The sequence below is a fragment of the Pimephales promelas genome, chromosome 20 (genome assembly GCF_988280905.1).
Source record: "Pimephales promelas chromosome 20, fPimPro1.hap1.1, whole genome shotgun sequence".
NCBI classification, from domain to species: domain Eukaryota; kingdom Metazoa; phylum Chordata; class Actinopteri; order Cypriniformes; family Leuciscidae; genus Pimephales; species Pimephales promelas.
Genome location: NC_142788.1, coordinates 5192421 through 5215323, shown reverse-complemented (window position 1 = coordinate 5215323; position 22903 = coordinate 5192421). Strand labels below are relative to the sequence as shown.

Genomic DNA, 22903 nt, shown 5'->3' with positions numbered 1-22903 from the left:
CGTGCCCCGCTGAGAGATCCATTTGTGAGCCCCACGAGCTGCGGCGTCGCGTTGCCTCAGCAACCGCGGGCCCAGAACCGCGAGGCTCGCGAGCATGGCCGCTTGACTCGTCAAATACGGCCAGCCGCGAGCGCAACGTTCTGGGCAGCAGCTTCTCACACTCGCAACAAGCGACTCCCTCGAGAGCCGCTTTAGCGTGCTGCACGCCCAAACAATGCACATACAGCTGGTGTGTGTCCGTGCCCGAAATATAGCGCGGACACGGATGCACACACTGTCTAAAATGCTTGCTAGACATGATCAGTTTTTGAGATATAATGACAAAAACAGTAAATAGGACAAACAATTCACACAGAGCGCTTAGCTGAAGAGCAAAAAAGCTGGTGTTGTTTGTGTCAGCGTCCCCTTTGTATCTTCCGGTTTTGCCGTCATTTACTACGTCATGACGCAGCACCAATCAGGATCGGACAGATTTCATTCATGCTTCAGATACGCTACGCTGGGGGCATTCCCCAAAGTGTCATAACGATGACGCAGTGCGAGTTCCCTTGAAGGGGAACTGTGTTTTCTTTTGTAAATTGTAAAGTTGAATTGAATTGAGTAATTTATACAAATCTTACAAATGTGTACATATAGCAATGCTACCTACTACACTGAGTAAATACACAATACTCAGATTCGAGCAAAGAACTTGATCTAGAGCACAACTGATATGAGAGATTTTTTACAACATTGAGCTATTAAAAGGAGCAGTGACTCTTAAGTGAAGTGCAATGACATTTAAAGATATAACAATCGCTCTAACTGTATTGAATTATTAAGTTACAGTCCTATAATGGTATTGCTTTAGCATTGGTAAGCTGTAATTCCCATTGGAGGAGTTCATGATGTGTGTATGTTGTGTGTGTGTGGCAGGCGAAGGAGAAGTACGAGAAGTCTTTGGACGAGCTGTCGAAGTGCACACCACAGTACATGGAGTGCATGGAGCAGGTGTTCGACCAGTGCCAGCAGCACGAGGTCAAGCGGCTGACCTTCCTCAAAGAGGTTCTTCTGGACATCAAACGACACCTAAACCTCACCGAGAACCAAAAGTCAGTGGAAACCACACAACCAGTGTGTCTGTGCTCATTTACAAACAAATTAGTTCAATATAGAGACCAAAGATACCAAAACAAAAGTTAAGATCTCATTAGTGATCGACCTCTGAATATCCTAGCGAGTCTTGATCCGGTCTCAGTGGTGAACAGCTCACTGCAGTTAAAGCAATGCAGCTGTGGAGGTCAGGGGTTTTCAAACTGTGGGAAACTGGTCAAACTTTTCAAACACAGAGTGAGAACAGGTGTGTCTCGCAAACTCTCTTGACTGCAGATCAATATGTTTTTCAGTGAATTACACACACACACACGCAAGAAAACAGTTTGTACTAGGGCTGCATGATATGAAATCACGATACTGCTTAGTCGCAAAAACAACAATTTTATTATATGTATATACTACGGTGTCCCAGTAGTGTACAACACAATGCAATTTAAAGAGCAAACCTAAGTTCACAACACAACGGAATTAAAGGGTTCATGAACTGGCTTTTTAAATGTTATTATATTGTTGTCTGAGGTCAACTTATGACGTTCGGTTGGTTTTTGCATTCAAAAACATCAAAATGAATAAGTAATAGGCTATTTTCTACCCTAGTAAAAACCGCTCGGTTTTTATGGGCGTCTCGCACTGAGGACTTGGAAGTAAACTCCCACTGCTGTGAGTGGATAACAGTTTTGCATATTATAATAAGTTTCAACTCACCCGTCGATGCACTTGGGGGAAATTATTTTGAAAACGTCCAATGTTGTAAAATGGCAAATGGAATGATTCGCCCATACATGTTCGACCCAGAGTCCGTGTGTTGCACAATTCCTGTCAGATCCAATATAGACGGCACAGCACCATTCTTCACTCTTAATCGGTCTGCAAATCCAGTCTTGTTTACAAAACAATCCTCAGTGAAATGAAGCGAACAGACGGACAATGTTTTACCCTGGATCAGCTGGAACGTCATGAAAAATAAAGTTGCAGTCCTAGAGGAATCCAGAGGAAGCATATGCAGCGACTGTCTGCTTCCACAACCAGCCACTGCACAATATTTTGTATCGCTCGGTAGCTCGATCCGGTTTGTCCTCACGAGGTAGGCATCTATGTTATTTAGCTATGCGTGTAATGCGTGAATCGGTGGGCGGGGCTAAACCGGCCGTGTTGAAGTAGGAGTTGATCTTCTTCTGCGGGGGTGGTGTTTTATCCTCTTTGACGTCATAGTTCCCCACTTTGAAAAACGAGTCGTTTGCTGGGGCTGGTGTCAATAAAAGCTTTTATTGGACTAACAAGGACGTTTTCAATTCTGAAACTTACAGGATATTCTTATAATATGATGACCTCTTAGATGTCAAAAGCTCAATGAAAAATTAGATTTCTCAGTTCATCACCCCTTTAAGCCACAATGAAATAAAGCCGCAACACAACAGAAATAAGCCACAGCACAATGAAATAAAGACACAACACAACGAAATAAACTCAAAACATAACGGAAAAAAAGCCGCAACACAACAAAATAAAGCCACAACAGAAATAAGCCACAACACAACTAGATAAAGTCACAACACAACGAAATTAAGCAACAACACAACAAAATAAAGCCACTACACAATGAAATTAAGCCACAATGCTACGAAATAAAGCCACAACACAATGGAATTAAGCCACAAAACAATTAAATAAAGTCACAACACAACAAAATTAAGCCACAACACAACGGAAAATGTACAACACAACGGAAATAAGCCACAAGACAATGGAAATAAGCCACAACACAATGTAAAATGTACAACAAAATGGAAATAAACTTCAGCACAACAGAAAATGTACAACACAACGGAAATAAGCCACAGTGCAACAGAAATAAGCCACAACACAACGAAATAAAGCCACAACACAACGAAATAAACCCAAAACACAACGAAATAAAGCCACAAAACAACTAAATAAAGCCGCAACATAATGAAATAAAAACACAACACAACAAAATTAAGCCGCAACACAACGGAATTAAGCCACAACACAATGAAATAAAACCACAAAAGAACAGAAATGCTCCCGACCATCGTGGTAAAGTCAGTTTTTCTTGCCACTGTTCCATAGAGTCAAAATCACCTACATAGCTGTGTATTTAATTTTAGACATGATAATGCTTTGACCCGTATCACACCGCATGATCCCTGAGGGAATGTCTGCCATTTCCAAAAGTAAGTCTAAATTAATAATTTATTATAAAATAATTTGATAAATAAAAATAAATCAAAACCATTTGGTGAATTGCAGAATTACAGAGAGCTATTGGCAACAGTTTCACCTGTAATAAGTCAGTCTGGTTACTAGGAGCAACAACCTTAAAAACATGATAAAAGAAAAAAACAACTTTTGTTATATTACAGAAATTTTGTTTCTTAAAAATAATTGTTTCCTGTAAATACATGAAGGGCGGTATTGGAAAAACGTCAGCTATAGTAAGTCAGTCTTACCATTACAATCAAGCTTTGGATTTTGAACTTGTCTGTTTTTGAATGTTAAAAGTAATTTTAATTAACACAAATAAGATTTTTACCACTTGGAGGAATTGGCTGACATTCCTTTAGGGATCATACCCAGATAGCAAACTGACATTGAATCAACGTGGAAATATGACATCGAAACAACGTTGATCTGACATTGTTTTGCTCATCGAATTAACGTTGAACCAACGTCAGACGCGTCATTCTTTCAAAACTAACGGAAAATCAACTTGAAATCAACGCATTGTTTCAACGTTATGAAAGCAAACCAATTTTCGATTTTCATTTAGCTTTGAAGAATGCCGCGTCTGACGTTGGTTCAACGTTAATTCGATGAGCAAAATCAACGTTGTTTCAATGTCATGAGAGACGTCGTTTCCATGTTGATTCAATGTCAGTTTGCTGTCTGGGTATGCTTAGTACATAAATAATAATTGTCAATATACAATGGTTAGCTACATACTGTTAAAACGAATCGTGGCGTTGATATATATTTTAGTCTGCCGACTCTATAGAACAGTGGCAAGGAAAACAAACTTTAACAAACTTCCGTTGTGTTGTGAACTTATGTTTGCATTTCATTGTGTTGCCCACTACTGGGCCACCGTAATATACTGTATGTGCTAGCTGCATGTTTTATAGAGTAGCGTGCAACTTTTAAAAACAATGTTTTCCGCGTCTCAGAACAGCTCGTTTCATTATTCAGCGGCTCAGTCTGCAATTTTAACAAGCAGAAACTCGTTTGCTTTACTCTGGAGATTCAAATGTCACACTGTTTCAGGTCTGTTCATTCATCTTTGTCATCTCTATTCAACTCAGTGCTGATGTCTTTCAGAGATATTTCGTAAGAGTGCGTTCTTTTTCCCTCACATGCATTGGGCTACATACCAAAACATGAGGAAAATATAGTGCATCTGGAAAGTATTCACAGAGCTTCAGTCTTTTTGAGTATGATGGTACAAGCTTGGCACACTTGTGGGCAGTTTCTCCCCTTCTTTGCAGAACCTCTCAAGCTCCATCAGGTTGGATAGGGAGTGTCGGTGCACAGCTTTTTTCAGATCTCTCCAGAAATGTTCAATCGAGTTCATTGTTCATTGCTGCATTCATCTTTCCCTCGATCCACTGAAAAACATCCCCACATCTGATGCTGCCACCGCCATGCTTCACTGTAGGGATGGTATAGGGCCAGGTGATGAGCGGTGTCTGGTTTCCTCCAGACATGAAGCTTGCAGTTCAGGACAAAAAGTTCAATCTTAAATTTACATTTATCATTTAGTAGACGCTTTTATCCGAAGCGACTTACAAATGAGAACAATAGAAGCAGTGAAACGTACAATAGGACAACACTATGCAAGTGCTATGACCCTTCCAAGTGTAATCTAAAGCAGTATGTGTACTTTTTCTTTTTATTAAGATACGGCTCATTCACGGCAGCGCCATCTTTGATTTTTAATGAGAATGAAAGCGAGGGATAGGCATCTATTCAATGGGCTGTACTGTTATTTAATGTGTTTTCGGATTGTTCCGCTCATGAAACACTGGAAAAATATCTTTCCAAGAAATCTCAGTTGACAAAAAACTCCCGACAATGTAAGCTGTGGAAATTTGTAAGTAATCTAGGAGCTTTATTCCGCTTTTTACAGCGGATGCCATTGGAAACACGGTAAGTCTATCCCTCACAGCCTCACTTTCATACCTGTCATGGCGCTGCTCTGAATAAGGTCTGTAATAGATATAGAATAGAAGATAAATATTTTTGCCATCAGACCAGATAATTTTGTTTCTTTGGTGGAGCGCTGCAGAGAGATGGTTGATCTTCTGGAAGGTTCTCAGGCCTGATTGGCGGAGCGCTGCAGAGATGGTTGATCTTCTGGAAGGTTCTCAGTCCTGATTGGCGGAGCACTGTAGAGATGGTTGATCTTCTGAGAGGTTCTCAGGCCTGATTGGTGGAGCATGGCAGAGATGGTTGATCTTCTGGGAGGTTCTTAGTCCTGATTGGCAGATAGCTGCAGAGATGGTTGATCTTCTGGAAGGTTCTTAGTCCTGATTGGTGGAGCGCTGCAGAGAAGGTTGATCTTCTGGGAGGTTCTTAGTCCTGATTGGCGGAGCGCTGCAGAGATGGTTGATCTTCTGAGAGGTTCTCAGGCCTGATTGGTGGAGCATGGCAGAGATGGTTGATCTTCTGGAAGGTTCTCAGGCCTGATTGGTGGAGCGCTGTATAGATGGTTGATCTTATGGAAGGTTCTCAGGCCTGATTGCTGGAGTATTGCAGAGATGGTTGATCTTCTGGAAGGTTCTCAGGCCTGATTGGTGGAGCGCTGTATAGATGGTTGATCTTATGGAAGGTTCTCAGGCCTGATTGCTGGAGTATTGCAGAGATGGTTGATCTTCTGGAAGGTTCTCAGGCCTGATTGGCGGAGCGCTGCAGAGATGGTTGATCTTCTGGAAGGTTCTCAGGCCTGATTGGCGGAGCGCTGCAGAGATGGTTGATCTTCTAGGAGGTTCTCAGGCCTGATTGGTGGAGCGCTATATAGATGGTTGATCTTCTAGGAGGTTCTCAGGCCTGATTGGTGGAGCGCTGTATAGATGGTTGATCCTCTGGAAGGTTCTCAGGCCTGATTGGCAGAGCGCTGCAGAGATGGTTGATCTTCTAGGAGGTTATCAGGCCTGATTGGTGGAGCACTGTATAGATGGTTGATCTTCTGGAAGGTTCTCAGGCCTGATTGGCGGAGCGCTGCAGAGATGGTTGATCTTCTAGGAGGTTCTCAGGCCTGATTGGTGGAGCGCTGTATAGATGGTTGATCTTCTGGAAGGTTCTCAGGCCTGATTGGTTGAGCGCTGCAGAGATGGTTGATCTTATGGAAGGTTCTCAGGCCTGATTGGTGGAGCGCTGTATAGATGGTTGATCTTCTGGAAGGTTCTCAGGCCTGATTGGCGGAGCGCTGCAGAGATGGTTGATCTTCTAGGAGGTTCTCAGGCCTGATTGGTGGAGCGCTGTATAGATGGTTGATCTTCTGGAAGGTTCTCAGGCCTGATTGGTTGAGCGCTGCAGAGATGGTTGATCTTATGGAAGGTTCTCAGGCCTGATTGGTGGAGCGCTGTATAGATGGTTGATCTTCTGGAAGGTTCTCAGGCCTGATTGGTGGAGCATTGCAGAGATGGTTGATCTTCTGGAAGGTTCTCAGGCCTGATTGGTGGAGCGCTGCAGAGATGGTTGATCTTCTGGGAGGTTCTCAGGCCTGATTGGTGGAGCGCTGTAAAGATGGTTGATCTTATGGAAGGTTCTCAGGCCTGATTGGTGGCGCATTGCAGAGTTGGTGGAAGGTTCTTAGGCCTGAAATGCAGAGTGGTTCTCAGGCCTGATTGATGGAGCACTGCAGAGATGGTTGATCTTCTGGAAGGTTCTCAGGCCTGAAATGCAGAGCGGTTCTCAGGCCTGATTGGTGGAGTGCTGCAGAGATTGTTGATCTTCTGGAAGGTTTTCAGGCCTGAAATGCAGAGCGGTTCTCAGACCTGATTGGTGGAGCACTGCAGAGATGGTTGATCTTCTGGAAGGTACTCAGGCCTGAAATTCAGAGCAGTTCTCATGGCTGATTGGTGGAGGACTGTAGAGATTGTTGATCTTCTGGAAGGTTCTCAGGCCTGATTGGTGGAGCACTGCAGAGATGGTTGATCTTCTGGAAGGTTCTCAGGCCTGATTGGTGGAGTGCTGCAGAGATGCTTGATCATCTGGAAGGTTCTCAGGCCTGATTGGTGGAGCATTGCAGAGATGGTTGATCTTCTGGAAGGTTCTCAGGTCTGATTGGCAGAGCGGTTCTTAGGCCTGATTGGTGGAGCATTGCAGAGATGGTTGATCTTCTGGAAGGTTCTCAGGCCTGATTGGTGGAGCGCTGTATAGATGGTTGATCTTATGGAAGGTTCTCAGGCCTGATTGGTGGTGCATTGCAGAGTTGGTTGATCTTCTGGAAGGTTCTCAGGCCTGATTGGTGGAGCACTGCAGAGATGGTTGATCTTCTGGAAGGTTCTTAGGCCTGAAATGCAGAGCGGTTCTCAGGCCTGATTGGTGGAGCGGTGCAGAGATGGTTGATCTTCTGGAAGGTTCTCAGGCCTGATTGGCAGAGTGGTTCTCAGGCCTGATTGGCGGAGCGCTGCAGAGATGGTTGATCTTCTGGAAGATTCTCAGGCCTGAAATGCAGAGGGGTTCTCAGGCTTGATTGGTGGAGCACTGCAGAGATGGTTGATCTTCTGGAAGATTCTCAGGCCTGATTGGTGGAGTGCTGCAGAGATTGTTGATCTTCTGGAAGGTTCTCAGGCCTGAAATGCAGAGCGGTTCTCAGACCTGATTAGTGGAGCGCTGCAGAGATTGGTAATCTTCTGGAAGGTTCTCAGGCCTGAAATGCAGAGCGGTTCTCAGGCTTGATTGGTGGAGCACTGCAGAGATGGTTGATCTTCTGGAAGAATCTCAGGCCTGATTGGTGGAGTGCTGCAGAGATTGTTGATTTTCTGGAAGGTTCTCAGGTCTGAAATGCAGAGCGGTTCTCAGACATGATTGGTGGAGTACTACAGAGATGGTTGATCTTCCAGAAGGTTCTCAGTCCTGATTGGTGGAGTGCTGCAGAGATGGTTGCCGTGGACGATTATCTCTGTCAACCACTAAATCATGAGGATTTACTGAGAACCATTGAACAAGTGTCTGTAGGGTTTACTTGATCTCTGATCACATTTGTAGACTATTTGATTAGACATTAGTATAATTAAAATATATATAAAAAATTGTATAATCCAAAAAATAAGGGTAGTTAAAGGTATCTTATTGGCCTGTTCAGCTGAGCCATTCATAGAACTAACAAAATCTAACAAAATGATTTTACTTTCAATTTTTGTTTTTTGTTTTGTTGCATTAACACTGTTTTGACCACTAGGGGTCACCATGGATACGGAGTGTTTCGAAGCCTTGACACAATACGGCACATTTGCTTCAACTGTTTCAGTGTTTCTCAAAGCCTCGATCTGCCCACCACTGCTCATTCTGACCTTCAATGCTGCAGAAATGTTTCTGCACCCTTTCGTAGATCTGTGCCTCAAAACAATCCTGTCTCAGAGGTCTACAGACAATTTCTTGGACTTCATGGCTTGGTTTGTGCTCTGACATGCACTGTTAACTATGGGACCTTATATATAGACAGGTGTGTGCCTTTCCAAATCATGTCTAATCAACTGGGTTTACCACAGGTGGACTCCAATCCAGTTGTAGAAACAGCTCAAGGACGATCAGTGGTAACAGGATGCACCTGAGCTCAATTTTGAGTGTCAAAGTAAAGGCTGTGAATACTTGAGTATTTTTTTTCCCTTTTTTATTTTAAATAAATTTGCAAAGATTTCAAACAAATTTCTTTCACGTTGTCATTTTGCGGTATTGTAGAATTTTGAGGAAATAATTAATTGAATCCATTTTGGAATAAGGCTATAACATAACAAAATGTGGAAAAAGTGAAGCTCTGTGAATACTTTCTGGATGCACTGTATGTCTGTGAAAAGACTTTTAGATGCACACCGAACGAGTATAAGATCGCTTTCCACACTGAACACCGCGAGTTCACAGGTCATATATAGACTGAAGAGAGTGCGTTTCAAGCTTGTGAACATATTTCATATACTCTACCAGCGCACACACATTTCATCACGTTTTCTTAAAATATTTTATTCATAAATATTTTGGTGGGTTTTAAAATTGTGGGTCCTGGATTGGAACCGCTGGTCTAGTAGACTTGTTGTCTAGCTGTAATGCATTTGTCAGAGCTTAATGTTAAGTTTGTGTTTTTGTGTTTTCCATGCCATAGCTATGCGTCAGTGTACCGCGAGTTTGAACGCACCATTCTGGCTTCCAACACACAAGAGGATCTCAAGTGGTTCAGTAATAATCACGGCCCTGGCATGCATATGAACTGGCCCCAGTTTGAGGTACACAACTCTGAATGAACAAAGAGGTTTTAACAGTTGTGTGACCTTGTCTAGTGTGCTTCTAAGGTACAAGAAACCGGGGTTAGTGGTCACATGAGAAAGTTATCACTGACTTTAATATCCCACTAAGGCTTTAAGCCAAAGGTCCAGTTGCACTCTAGAAGTTTTCATGTTGGTTTCTTAAACCTTGTTAAAAAAAAATACAAGATTTAATTTGTTACCTTTTCATTTTCTGCTGTTTTATGAATTTTGTTTCACATGTTTTGTTTACGGTTTGCTAATAAGCCATTAAATACATTTTAAATGCAGATAATCTATTAAATATGTGCTTTTCTTATTACTTTTGATTTCATATTTCAGAAAAGTTTGACTATGCTGGTGTTTTTAATGATTTTTTTTTTCTGAAAGATTTTGGAAAATGGAATGCTGTGTGTATTGAAACAGATTTTCTGTTGTGAATGTGTTTCTCTCAGGAATATAATGCAGACGCCACCAACCCTGTTGCCAAGAGAGAAAAGAAGAAGCCAGACGGAGTGGCTCCTGCTACTCCAAACACAGAGCATGCGGGTCAAGCCGGCGACCGCGGCAGGTCAGGCGTCATTTCTGCTTTCCCATCGGTTCTTGGCGTCCTTTCTTTCATTGAGAATATCCTTCTTTCTTTTTAGAGGTTGATTGCCGTCCCATTTACTCGTTCAAATAAAGATTCTGTGAAGTTCAACAAATAACTCACTTCTGATTAACAATGGTTTCTGGCCATACAGGGTTCGTTTATCATTGTGTTAGCCTCATAGCATTATTGCCTAAGTCATATTTCAATGTCTTTGGAAAACAAGAAAAAACACAAAATGACTTAGGCAATTATGCTATAATGCATTATAATGATGAATGAATTTAAATAAAATAATAATGTTGGTAACACTTTAGTTTAGTGTCCAATTCTCACTATGAACTATTTAAGCAGTAATTTGGAGTTTATTGTGGCAAAAATTATTTAAAATATTTAGGGATTACATTTGACTCTTAAGCAGTGTTCAAATTGTGTCAAACCCTAAACTCCTCCCCCTTAAAAAAAAAAATCTCAACCTGATAATATACGTTTCTTATCTATACATATACGTATAATATACTTTCTTTTCTTAATATACACATACTTTTCTTTTTTTATTGTCAGTTTCAGAACATGTTAGTCAATGAATACATTATTAGTCATTATTAATTTTATGTTAATTGATATACTTAATTAAAATATGTATGCTCATTTTATGCTTTTATTTACTTTCATAATTTATCTTGGTTACATAACTGCAGCAATTTAAAGCATTTAACTGTGCCCGCTAACTCTGATCTCTGAGGGATCTGACCTAAAATACATCTTACACAGGGCAATCTCTTATTTTGTTTGTTTGTTTTAATTAAAATTTTGTTATAATTCATATTAATTCATATTGTTAATGAAATTAACACTGTCTTTGAATAGGTTACGAGATTTAAAAATCACAGAGTTGTTTAAAGGGGTGGTTTACTGCTTTTTTTCTTTGCATGATTGTGTTTATGGGGTGCAATATAACATGTATTCGTGGTTTTTCTTTTTTTAAAAGTCTTATTTTTGATAAACTTCACCTTTATTGTAAGCCGCTTCCTCCTCTGTCCTTTGAACGACTGGTTGACTTCCTGATTCTATGAAACCACTTCCTCAGAAACAGGCAGTGGGCTCAGATTGGTTAGTTCGGGCTGGTGTGTTGTGATTGGCTAAACTGTAGCTCACGTTGTCCGGAAGGTTCACGCCCATTACCTTTACAGGCGAAACGTGCATGTCCTCTGGTCCAATCATGTAAATAATGGTGTCGAGACTGCAGTATCAGTTTGAAGCAGAATCAGACCCAGTTACGTACTTGATCAAATCGAAAATAACGTCATAAAGTATATATACATGAAAAATACATTTACAACATTAGTACTTATACAAAATTCAGGTCCATAATGTTTGTACGCATTTGGCGTAGACACAAAATAGCATAACTAGTAGCCTATAATGGCTATAAAGCCAGCGCTGGCATTTCATAAAACTAAAACACAAGGCTACGTCTGAAATTATACATGCAAATCCATTTAAAATAATTAAGTCTTAGCCTACTTACAGGTTGTGGCCCAACAACTGCTGCCTCTGGTTTTCAAGTTGGAACTGCTTTATGTTTTAGTAACAGTTTCTTGTTGAATCCGGCATTGAATTGGTGGAGATTCTGGAAGCTGTCTTCCATAAAATGCACAGCACAGAGAGCTAAATTACGATCGTCATTTTCAGGAACATAATCAAACATAAATTGAATCCATTGTTGACTAAGTACAGCATCCGTGGGAAGCTCGAACACAGAAGACCTGTCAGCTGGGTGAACACAACTCACTGGACGAGCCGCAGAAATATGGCCATGCCCTTTTTTGCATATTCCGGAGGGAGGGTTGATGCAAATGTATGGGTTAGTGACATATAAAACCCGGCTGTAGTCCCAATCGACTCGTTTTTGTAGGCATTAAACTTCCGGATTTTAAAAAGACGGTATCTCTGCTTACACTGAACTTTCAGCGCTGCAACTTTGCAGATACTGTTCATGCACCAACAGCAACATTACACAATATTTAAAATGAAAAAAGTGAAATCACAATCAACCCCCCCTTTAATTCAGAATGGGTTGCTAGCTACAACTGAGATTTTATTTGTCTCAGAATTACATTAGATAACCAATTACATCTGTCAGAGAGTGAGCTAGAATAAGATACAGAAGGACTACTTGAATAACAAAATTATAATAACCTAGTGACTGTTCTGCTCTAAGATAAATGCTGAATATCAGTAAATCATGTGTACCAAACAATCATTAAACAAAGAATCCATCATCATTTAGTGAAAACGAGGATTCCCCAGCCAATGTTTCACTCAGTGACATCACTGTCTGTAAATGACTTCAGAAAACAGCGTGTGGCGCACTTGAGCGTGTTTTTCCAGACAAAAATCTCTGGGACAAATAAGGGACAATGTAGCTTTGTGTCAGCAGCACAATGATTTTACAATAAATAAATAAATAATAGTTTCATGTTTCTAGCACTCTAGTTTTAATGTTTAACCCCCAAGTTCTCCTCAATTCGAACACTGCTCTTTAGAAAGCTACACAGCAAATACATAAATCATTTCAGTGTTTACAGCACTGCTTATTTTTAAATCCCCATTAAAATGATTATGAACATTACATTTCATCAACCCCTTGAGCACTCTTGTTTTGCTTTCTTTAACAGTACAACAACGGCTTTCTAAATAACCTTAGGACCATAGGAAGGTTCTCAACCTTGTTGATCAACCATCAACCAAAGTGTAGAACCTGAAGTGTAAGCGGTTGCTGTATATCATGCTAACAGCACATGTCCCCTGTCTCGGTCTAGTGTGAGCAGCTATGATAAGAACCAGGCGTACTCCACAGAATGGTCCGATGACGATCAGCCCGCCGGATACTCGGGGAACGAGACGAACGGCGGGGGAAACTCTTTCGAGGATGACACGGTCAGCAGAGGAGGCGTGCGAGTGCGGGCGCTGTATGACTATGAAGGCCAAGAGCAGGATGAGCTGAGCTTCAAAGCAGGTAAAGTGCAGTTTCAAATAAAAAAAAATAAAAAAAACTGATGTTAGGTGTCATTAGTGATGTTAATGCAAACTGGACCAAAACAAACTTGTTTGTCATGTTTTTAAATAAATGTATAATTACACATTTGTAATGATGAAGGTGCAAAATGGTACATTTACAATATGGTAAATTTAAATATAATGTCGAACAACACAACAGTTACAATTATAAGTGCATCAGTACTTTACATGTATGTTAGTCAAACACATCAAAATAAGTGCACTTCTTTAAAGCACAACAAAAGATTAAAACATGATTTAAATTTTATTTTAAAGTAAAACTTTTTTTTGAAAGTGCTTGTTTTAAGAGACAAAACTTATGAAGACTTGAGGCCTTTAACTTCATTAAAATGTAGTTAAAAAAACCCAAACGGGTCTTTTACAAAGAAGTTTTACAAAAGGTTGTTTTTCTGGTGTCAAGGAACATTACTAAATTGTTTAAAATATTGGCCTACAACAAGAAAAACTATTTCCCACTTGGGTAAGAAATAATTCAAGATGTATTCTCTGAAAACAAGTCTTTAAGTAGAATGCCGTCCATTTAGACCACATGATTTTTGTGGGGATGCACCGACATGACAATTCTGGGCTGAAACCAAAAATTTTTGAGTACTTAAAAAAATAAAAAAAAAATAAAAAAAATAAAACATAATCATAAAAAAATACAAGCCAAATAAAACCTAATAAATAAAAAATACAAGCCAATCAAATAAAATAATTACACTTTTATGTAAAGTCACAAAATATATTTTAAAATCTGAAATATTTGATTTGCGAATTATGTGCAAAGTTTAACCATCATAGAGTGAAAGTTTATCACTTGCATGTGTTTTTAAGTTGAGTCAGGCATCAAGCGCAAGACGACTTCAGGTTTAGAGCCCTGCACGGGCCTCAAATCTAGGCCCTAGCCCGGCCCTGGCCCGAGACGTCCAGGCCCTAGCCCGGCCCGTGTCCGACAGCTCATCAGAATGATCAGCCCGAGTCCGACCCGAGCCCGTTATTAAAAAAAAAAAAACACCTTACTCAGCCTGCCCTGTTGCAGCAGTCATTTAAACAGATATGTTTTGTCCTCAATGGCAAAGTAGTTACCGTTTAGATTATTTTCATTTCTTTATAAAGTTAATTAAGACAAATGTTTCTTTTTATTTATTTATTTATGACGACCAAGCACCTGACAGCGAGTTAAACATGTTTGATCCATTTATAGCCTCTCAAATCAACACTTTACTTGGCTACAATAAAATCCATAGATATAAAACAACTTAGTTAACGTTAGTTTAAACGTTTGTTAAACATTTATTGTCATTTTTGAAAAGCTGAGGCAAACTGCTCCGCTGCTCGCAACAGCGCTCGTACAATACAATTTACAATACAATACAATACAGAGAATGCAATCTTAACAAATCAGATAAATTACATTAAAAACAAACATGCAGGTTATCTTACCTCAAAAATCAAGTCTTCACTACAGAACATGGCCATTCGTATTTCCAAAAGTTTCCGATAGACTCATGAAACTAAAGTCCAATCAAACAAAAAACAACAAGACAACCTCCTAAACAGTCTCTTACAGAGCATCGTGCAGAAAAAGCACCATCCACCGAGGAAAGTTTTAATCCAGTCGTACTTTTTCCAGCTGCGCTGAAGTCACGCTCACTACTTCTGCTGCTGGCGGGACACTAAACAGAGAACGAGCCGGTCGCGCGGATCGCGCGTTGCCGGGAAACCTGTGTGCGCGTGTGCGTGCCGTGAGCAGACTGTCAGTCATACATGTCAGTATGATAGGTTATAAAACGTCTTTCTATGTTTGCTTTTCAATAGTCATCTTCTCATATTTTATTTTAAGTAATATCTAAAATAGGCTATAAAAAAGATAAACCTAAAACAGGCCCGAGGCCCGGCCCGCGTGTGAACTATGACGTTAAAATTGGCCCGAAGCCCGGCCCGAGGAGTGTAAATAAGTCGGGGCCCGTCGGGCTCGGGCTGAAATTCAGGGCTCTATTCAGGTTCCCTATCGGTCAGTCACTACAACGTAGGTTATGACTGACCAATAGGAATCTCGCTAGAGAGGCCAATCTACTTCGAGTGAAACTAAAACAAGCCAATGCACATTGGTGTGCAATCATTTGCTTCAGCTGTGCAGCCTCGCAGCACGGGTATTTAATGAGCAGCTGTTGCGATTGCACACTAGCTTTTTGAAAAGCTGTTTTCACGGCTGGTGAGGTGTGCGTTTAAAGTGCTCAACGGCGAGGGAACCAACCCCCGAGGAACCCTCACCCCTCTCATGCTCGGCAGCCAGTAGAGCTACCAACTGAACGTGCTGGACCATCTTCGAGGTGTGTACCAGTCGTTTCGTTTGGTGCTCCCCACTATGACCAGATGTCGATCACTGCATCGGAGGGAGCGTCAGAAGTCTTCCGGAGATGATGGCCATGCTTTCCCAGACCGCCCACTGGATCGGGCTCATGTGGAACCCTCCACCATGTCCCGAAACCTCAAGGCTGGTTGATTGGTATCTTGGGGTGGCACATGCTGGTTCTCAGCAACCCACTCCAGTGCCTTTCTTCCCGGAGGTGCATGAGGAGCTCACAGGGATGTGGATGGCACCTTTCACTGCCAGAAACCATTCCGGTGGCTCCTCTTCCCTCACCACCCTTGATAGTGGGGCAGCTAAAGGAAACACACGTATCCTGCCAGTGGAGCGGGCCGCTGCAATGCAGCTGTGCCCTAACTCCACTTGGCGCGAAGAACCGCGTCTTCCTTCTCGGCGTTTAGGTTTTCATCTGCCTGTGGGGAAGCTTCCTCTGCCATGCACACTATAGAGGCCAAGGCACTGAGGGAGCTGCACGAGGGTGGTCACGATCCACAAGTTCTCCAGGAACTTCGTGCTGCAATGGACCTTGGGCTTCGTGTGACGAAGGTTACCGCCTGGCTGGTGGGTCCTTCGATGTCCACACTAGCGGTCCAGGAACCCTATCTCTGGCTGTGTCTGGCTGTGCCGACATTAGAGAGACCAACAAGCTCTCATTCCATAACTCCCCTGTGTCCCAGACCGGCCTCTTTGGCGATGCGGTCAAGAACTTTGCCGAGCAGTTCTCGGCTGTACAGAAGCAGACTGAGGCCATCAGACACACCCTGCTGCGGCGGTCAGCTGCTACCTCCACCCCACCACCCACGGCTCCTCAGTCTGCTCGTTGCCGGGGGTGTCTTGCTTCGAGCACTTCAGAATGTTCCCTTTGAGCCTCTGCAACCAGTAGACTTCTTTCCTTGAAGACTTTGCTGCTGGTTGCACTGGCCTCTGTCATGAGAGTAGGAGACCTGCACGCATTTTTGGTTGACGAATCGTGCCTAGAGTTCGGGCCAGGTGACAACCATGTGGTATTAAGACCCCAGCCTGGCTATGTGCCCAAGGTTCCTACCACTCGTGAACCTGCAAGCGCTGCCTTTGGAGGAGACAGACCCAGCCCTGGCTTTGCTCTGTCCCTTTCGCGCTTTGCGTATGTATGTGGACAGAACTCAAAGCATCAGGACCTCAGACCAGCTCTTTGTCTGTTACGGAGGCCAGCAGAAGGGAAAGGCTGTCTCCAAGCAGAGGATGGCCCACTGGATAATGGCTCTGGTTGTTTGCACACTCCACGAGAGGCGTTGCATCCTCCTGGGCACTGGCACGTGGCTCCTCGCTAACGGATATCTGCAGAGCTGCGGGCTGGGCGACACCTAACACGTTCGCTAGATATTATAGCCTACGTGTAGAGCCGGTCTCCTCCCGTGTTCTCTCCTTAGACGGGTAGAAGCCCGACTCTGTCTGTTTTCCAATATCTCACTGTATGGTTTATCATGGAACAACAGTGTTAGACTCATTCTGTGTAAGCCTCCTCCTATCGTCTTTCCAGGCAAGAAGTTGTAGAGGCTTCCAGCTGTGGCACTTTGGTAGGGATTCCTATTGGTCAGTCATGACCTACGTTGTAGTGACTGACCGATAGGGAACGTCTCGGTAATCCTCGTTCCCTGAGGGAGGGAACGGAGATGTTGGTCCCGTTGCCTCATCTGGTGCCGCCCGCTGGGGTGGTTAGCTTTTTCAGGCTTGGCTCCTCAGCAAAAAACTAGTGTGTAATCGCAACAGCTGCTCGTTAAATACCAGCGCTGCGAGGCTGCACAGCTGATGCAAATGATTGCACGCCAATGTGAATTGCCTTTTTTTTGTTTCACTCAAAGTAGATTGGCCTCTCTAGCGAGATTCCTATTGGTCAGTCATGGCCTACGTCTCCGTTCCCTCCTTCAGGCAACGAGGGTTACCATATGTAACCAAGACGTTTTCTGTTTTTTTTTTTTTTTTGTGCGTGCGCACAGAGCCGTGCAGACAGCATGTGAATGGCCAATTCAGTTCTCTTTCTTTCTTTTGAGCTTAAATGGACACGTACACGCAAAATGAAGTGAAAATGCCCGTCTCGGCAAGTATCCTCGTAAACACAGTCGGTTATGTCTTGTAATGTAAACAATTGAGAAAGAAAACTATATTAGGTCTGTGCATTCATTTTAAAGAGAGAACAGCTTAATGTACCAATGTTGATCAAACAACAAAAGTGAAAGAGAAAATTACTTTTGTAGCTTTAACAAAGATACATTTTATTAATGAATTATATTAGTTATGTTTCATGTATACCGTCAAGCCTGTTACTTTACATTTGCTACAGATTGTAGCATCGTTTTACCAGCGTTGTCCAGCATGGCTATACACACCATAATTCAGCAGTTGAGCTATTGCAAACAGAACAATATCTACTACAGAGAAATTTCATGTCGGCATTTGAGCAGACTTTGCTTTTCCAGTGAGTGCGAGCGGTACAGGAGCGTGTTCTCGGGCCGTGAGGAGCTGTACTGGGTGCTGGTACAGACTGTCCTGCCCTGCTCGGCCTCAGTAGCTGCTCGCAAAGTTACAAAAAATGCTGCGAGAGAGTGAAACCTGAGTGTTGGATATTGAAAGGCAGGGCGACGTTTATTTTCGGCTCAAATTTTGGTGCCATTTTCAGCCGATAATTTTCGCTGGGAAAAATTTCGGTGCATCCCTAGATTTATGATATACATATGGCAAGTATGTCAGTTATAATATGTATCACCCACAGGTGATGAATTATCAAAGATCGAAGAGGAAGATGACCAGGGCTGGTGCAGAGGTCGTCTGGACAGCGGCCGGACAGGCTTATACCCGGCCAATTACGTTGAGGAAATCTGATCACCTGACTGGAGGACAACACACCTTTGGAGGCAGCTCTGATTGTCCGATCTAATAACATGGCAAAAACGCCAGAGACTTAATATGAACGACTTTCCCTGAAGATGTGCAATGCAGTCTTGTTTAAAATCAAAAAAATCTTAGTAAAAATATCCACACTGTACATATATATATATTGATCTTATCTGCCAGGAGGGGAACAGCTTGCTCACTACTAATATCTGTTTGCAAATATTTAAAAATAATATACATACTTACAAACAGATTTGAACAAAGAAATGACCCATCAGTTATGCAAGTACAGGATACACATTATTTGTGCAGATTACATTTAAAATGATATTACAGACATGAGTATATAATACTCCTAATAGCATAATATCCAATTGAACAGTTATTCATGAGGCCATTCTGCTGTATTTTAGTACAAAGTTCATATAACAGATTCAGTGTGCAGTTACGGGGTACTCGTCCAGTGTCACTGTGTTTAAACAGAATATGACTCACAACAGGCTATCCGGTTTTCCTCATACTGTCTCACCATCAGTCCATGCCTTGTTGCGCTGATTATTCTATTAGGTATCGTCTTGATGTCCATGTCTTTACGCATTGCAGCATGTGCTATGGAGCATGTAGCCCTTAATTCCTCAGGCCATCTGTATTGTATGCAAATCCCACAGTGACCACAGAGGGCAGCAGACTCAATGTCAACCTCAAACCAGAAAGTGGTGGAACTAGAATATCTATGGCTGTGTCTGAAATCGCCCCTTATTCCCTTAAGCAAATTTCAGATGATTATTTAAGGGATAGTTCACTTTGAAATTAATTTTTGTTATGTTTAGCTTACCTCAAGGGCATCCAAGATGTAGGTGTCTTTGTTTCTGTGGTATTTTCAATTTTGTCATTTTTCGGTCAAACCATTGTTGTCTGCCAGTCATGGGTCCACGTCAAAGAACATGCACAGAAAAGTCAAAATTAAACATGATTTAATGACTCGTAAATGTAAGTACACATTGATGGCACGAAAGACACGAAGACACGAAACGAGCGGTTTGTGTGAGAAAACGAACAGTATTTATATTGTTTTTACCTCGTGTTACCACAGCCATGGAAGTTTCGGAAGTTTCGGAAGTTTTACCATTCACTAAACATATTTAGATATATCGAAATCGTCTTCCATTGCGATTTCCTGTATATCTAAATATGTTTAGATCTCTGTGTAAACAATGAGTGACGTAGACGCGCAAGCGATCACTTCCGGCGGAACGTTGGACATGATTCAGTTGAACATTAGACAACTGATTCAGATCAGTTCGACATGGCTGTGGTAACACGAGGTAAAAACGATATAAATACTGTTCGTTTTCTCACACAAACCGCTCGTTTCGTGTCTTAGGCCATCAATGTGTACTTACATTTACAAGTCATTAAATCATGTTTAATCTTGTCTTCTCAGTGCATGCTCTTTGACGTGGACCCCCATACCTGCATTATATGACTGGCAGACAACAACGGTTTGACCGAAAAATGACAAAATTGAAAATACTGTGGAAACAAAGACACCTACATCTTGGATGCCCTTGAGGTAAGCTAAAACATAACAAAAATTAATTTCAAAGTGAACTATCCCTTTAAACATCGAGCACAAACTATGCAAAAGCGGCAGCCCTTCCAGCGTACTCAGCACTCAAAAAAATATGTTTAAGTTTACCTTATGGATTATAGCAGCACTGTCGTTGTAGAGCACATCATTTTTAGCCTTTTCAATGAAATCCAAATGATCAAATCAATAAAAAAACAAACATTTCTATGCAGAGACAGACATCAATAATTAGCGTATGAATCTCAGCAATGGTGACAAACAGATCAACTCTGAACAAAAGCTCATTATTTATTCATGCAGAAATGCATGATGGGAGCCATGAATGAGTTTTGATGTGTGGCACCCAGAATGCACTGCAACATGCTTTATATTTGTCACCATTATTGAGATTCACAGTCTGATTCTTGACGTCTGTGTATGATGTTCTTAATGTCTACATAATTTTTTTTTAAGAAGTTTCTTGATTTGATCATTTGGATTTCATTGAAAAGGTTAAAAATGGTATTTTCTACAATAACAGTACTAGTGATGGCCGGTTCGTGAACGAATCGTTCTTTTGAACCGGTTCTTTTTAGTGAACCGGTCGAACCAGTACACTAAATCGGACTGAATCGTTCGAAACAGTTCGCGTCTTGCGTCAGCGCTAAACCACAAGTTACTAAAGTTACTCACTTTCAGACATGCCTGACAGTCCCTCCGAATCGAAATAAACCAATATCCATTAGTACATTTTATTCAGTAACTCAAAAAGTTCACTGAACGGAGACATATGTTGGTGCTGAGAGAAGCGATGAGCACGAGCAGCTGATACTGCGCATGCGTGTACTACCGAACATACAGGTACAGCGGTCGGATAACCAGTACAGAACCGAGAACTGTTTCTTTCGGACACGTTCGACATATTGAGAACTGATGAGTTGATGAGCTGAGCATGCGTGCATTTTTTTTCTGAGGGACGAAATGTACGTTTCCATGTCTTTAGTTGAACATATCAGTAAGTGTAACAAAATAAAACATTTTGGAAACATGTTTATCACATTACTGTATCACTGTATTATTTTAACGATTGGAAATAATGATTGGATTCTAAAACTGTTTAACTACTAAACATTTATTATACTAAAATAATATTTTCAGGAACAGCTCATTTAATTTCTAAGTAGGCTAACAATATAAATCATTGATGTAAACTCTTGCTAAGGTTTGGTGCACTGCTTAGTAAATAATGTGTTAACATAACGAATTAAACATATATGTTTAATTCGTTATGTTAACACATTATAAACATGATGTATACTGTATGGCTACAGAAGGCTATATTGGAGACAGACATGCATCGATTTTTTAGTTTTGTCGACTGTATATTCAGGTTTCAGCTCAGCACACAGCTATGGTTCTCGAGTCGAGAACTGGTTGTTGCAGTTCTTGAATCACTAGTACAGAACCGAGAACTGTTTCTTTCGGACACGTTCGATACGGAGAACCGATGAGCTGGAGATACTGCGCATGCGTGATAGCACCGTCTCTGAACAGAACTTTCTTTCGGCCGGCTGATCCTGTGCTGATACATGAGCACGCAGTAGTACGGGTGAACCCAGGACTTAAATGAGAGGGCGAATCGGCGAAATGTAAGTTTATTTAATAACAAATAAAATGATGAAGACCATTTATGCATTTTATATATTTAAAACATGTAAAACATCCGCGTTAGCACATCGCCTAGGCAGCAGCAGGGTTCGTTTTCAAAATGTAAATGTAAGAAACTTATCCAAGATGATTATGACAATGCATACTATTATTTAACTGAAGTTGTGATTACAAATGCCTTTAATTTGAAGTATTTTTATCCGCCGGGATGATAGAATTGACGTCATTACGTGATGACGTAAAAGAACTGGTGAACCGGTTTTTTGAACCGGTTCATTAAAACGAACTGTCCGAAAGAACCGGTTCGCGGAAAAGAACCGGACTTCCCATCACTAAACAGTACTGTTTCAGCCCATAAGGCAAACTTAACTCAGAAATGGGGTTCTAGCCTAAACAATTGTGATATAATGATTATGTTAAAACACAACCAAAAACATCAGATCACATTTTATATTTGTTTATATGGCTGTTATAAATCAGATACAGCAGCCAAACAAAATATAAAGTTAATGATGTAAGGGTCAAGAGCCCAACTAAAACAAACACCGATCACCATAATGGTGATTCCAGTTTTCTCCTTCAGTGATTCTGCTTATTAACATCAGGTGTCTTAAATAATGCTCAATCATCACTCAATTATTCACTTAATTATCTCATTAACTTAAACACTGGCTCAACGTAAACCCAGTTATGTGCAGCCTGTTGACATAAAAAAGTTAATTAAAGCCAACATATCATTTGTTTGAATGTGTTGAAGTTATATGAACAAATGATGTTTGTTTAATGTAACCCAGTCATGTGCAACCTGTTGACATAAAAAAGTTAATTTATGGAACCTGTTGACATAAAAAGTATATTAAAGCCAACATATCATTTTAGTGAATGAGGGTAATGTGGCGAATTCAGACACAGTTTATGTTCAGAACAGAATACTACCTTCGTAGTAGTATAAAACGGATACTGCATACTATTTTTAGAAGTAGTGTGTGAAACAGTATGCACTATGCAGCGAGAAACTTTTCACACAGTTGCATGCAATTGTTGGCATGTGACGTCTTCATGTTGCATGCGAGTGGTGTCTAGGTATTGTCAAACAATGCAGTTGTTTTGAATTTGTGAATTTTGACGCCTCCGGAATAGAGACGTCAAACTAGATTTTTTTTTTTTGTCCGTCATTCTAGAAATGGAAGGTT

The 22903-nt window shown here is 41.3% G+C and overlaps 1 protein-coding gene across 3 annotated transcripts in view; it reads left to right on the top strand.

The window, feature by feature from the left end:
• The window catches only part of pacsin1a (protein kinase C and casein kinase substrate in neurons 1a), a 91551-nt gene extending 72200 nt beyond the window's left edge, over positions 1-19351 (top strand). For all 3 annotated transcript variants that reach the window (XM_039689916.2, XM_089124267.1, XM_039689918.2), the window contains exons 6-10: positions 916-1091; positions 9437-9557; positions 10031-10146; positions 12990-13186; positions 18351-19351. In XM_039689916.2, the coding sequence (XP_039545850.2) occupies positions 916-1091; positions 9437-9557; positions 10031-10146; positions 12990-13186; positions 18351-18460 (720 nt within the window). In that variant the 3' untranslated portion in view covers positions 18461-19351. The remainder of the gene's footprint in view (positions 1-915; positions 1092-9436; positions 9558-10030; positions 10147-12989; positions 13187-18350) is intronic.
• Positions 19352-22903: the final 3552 nt, after the last annotated feature.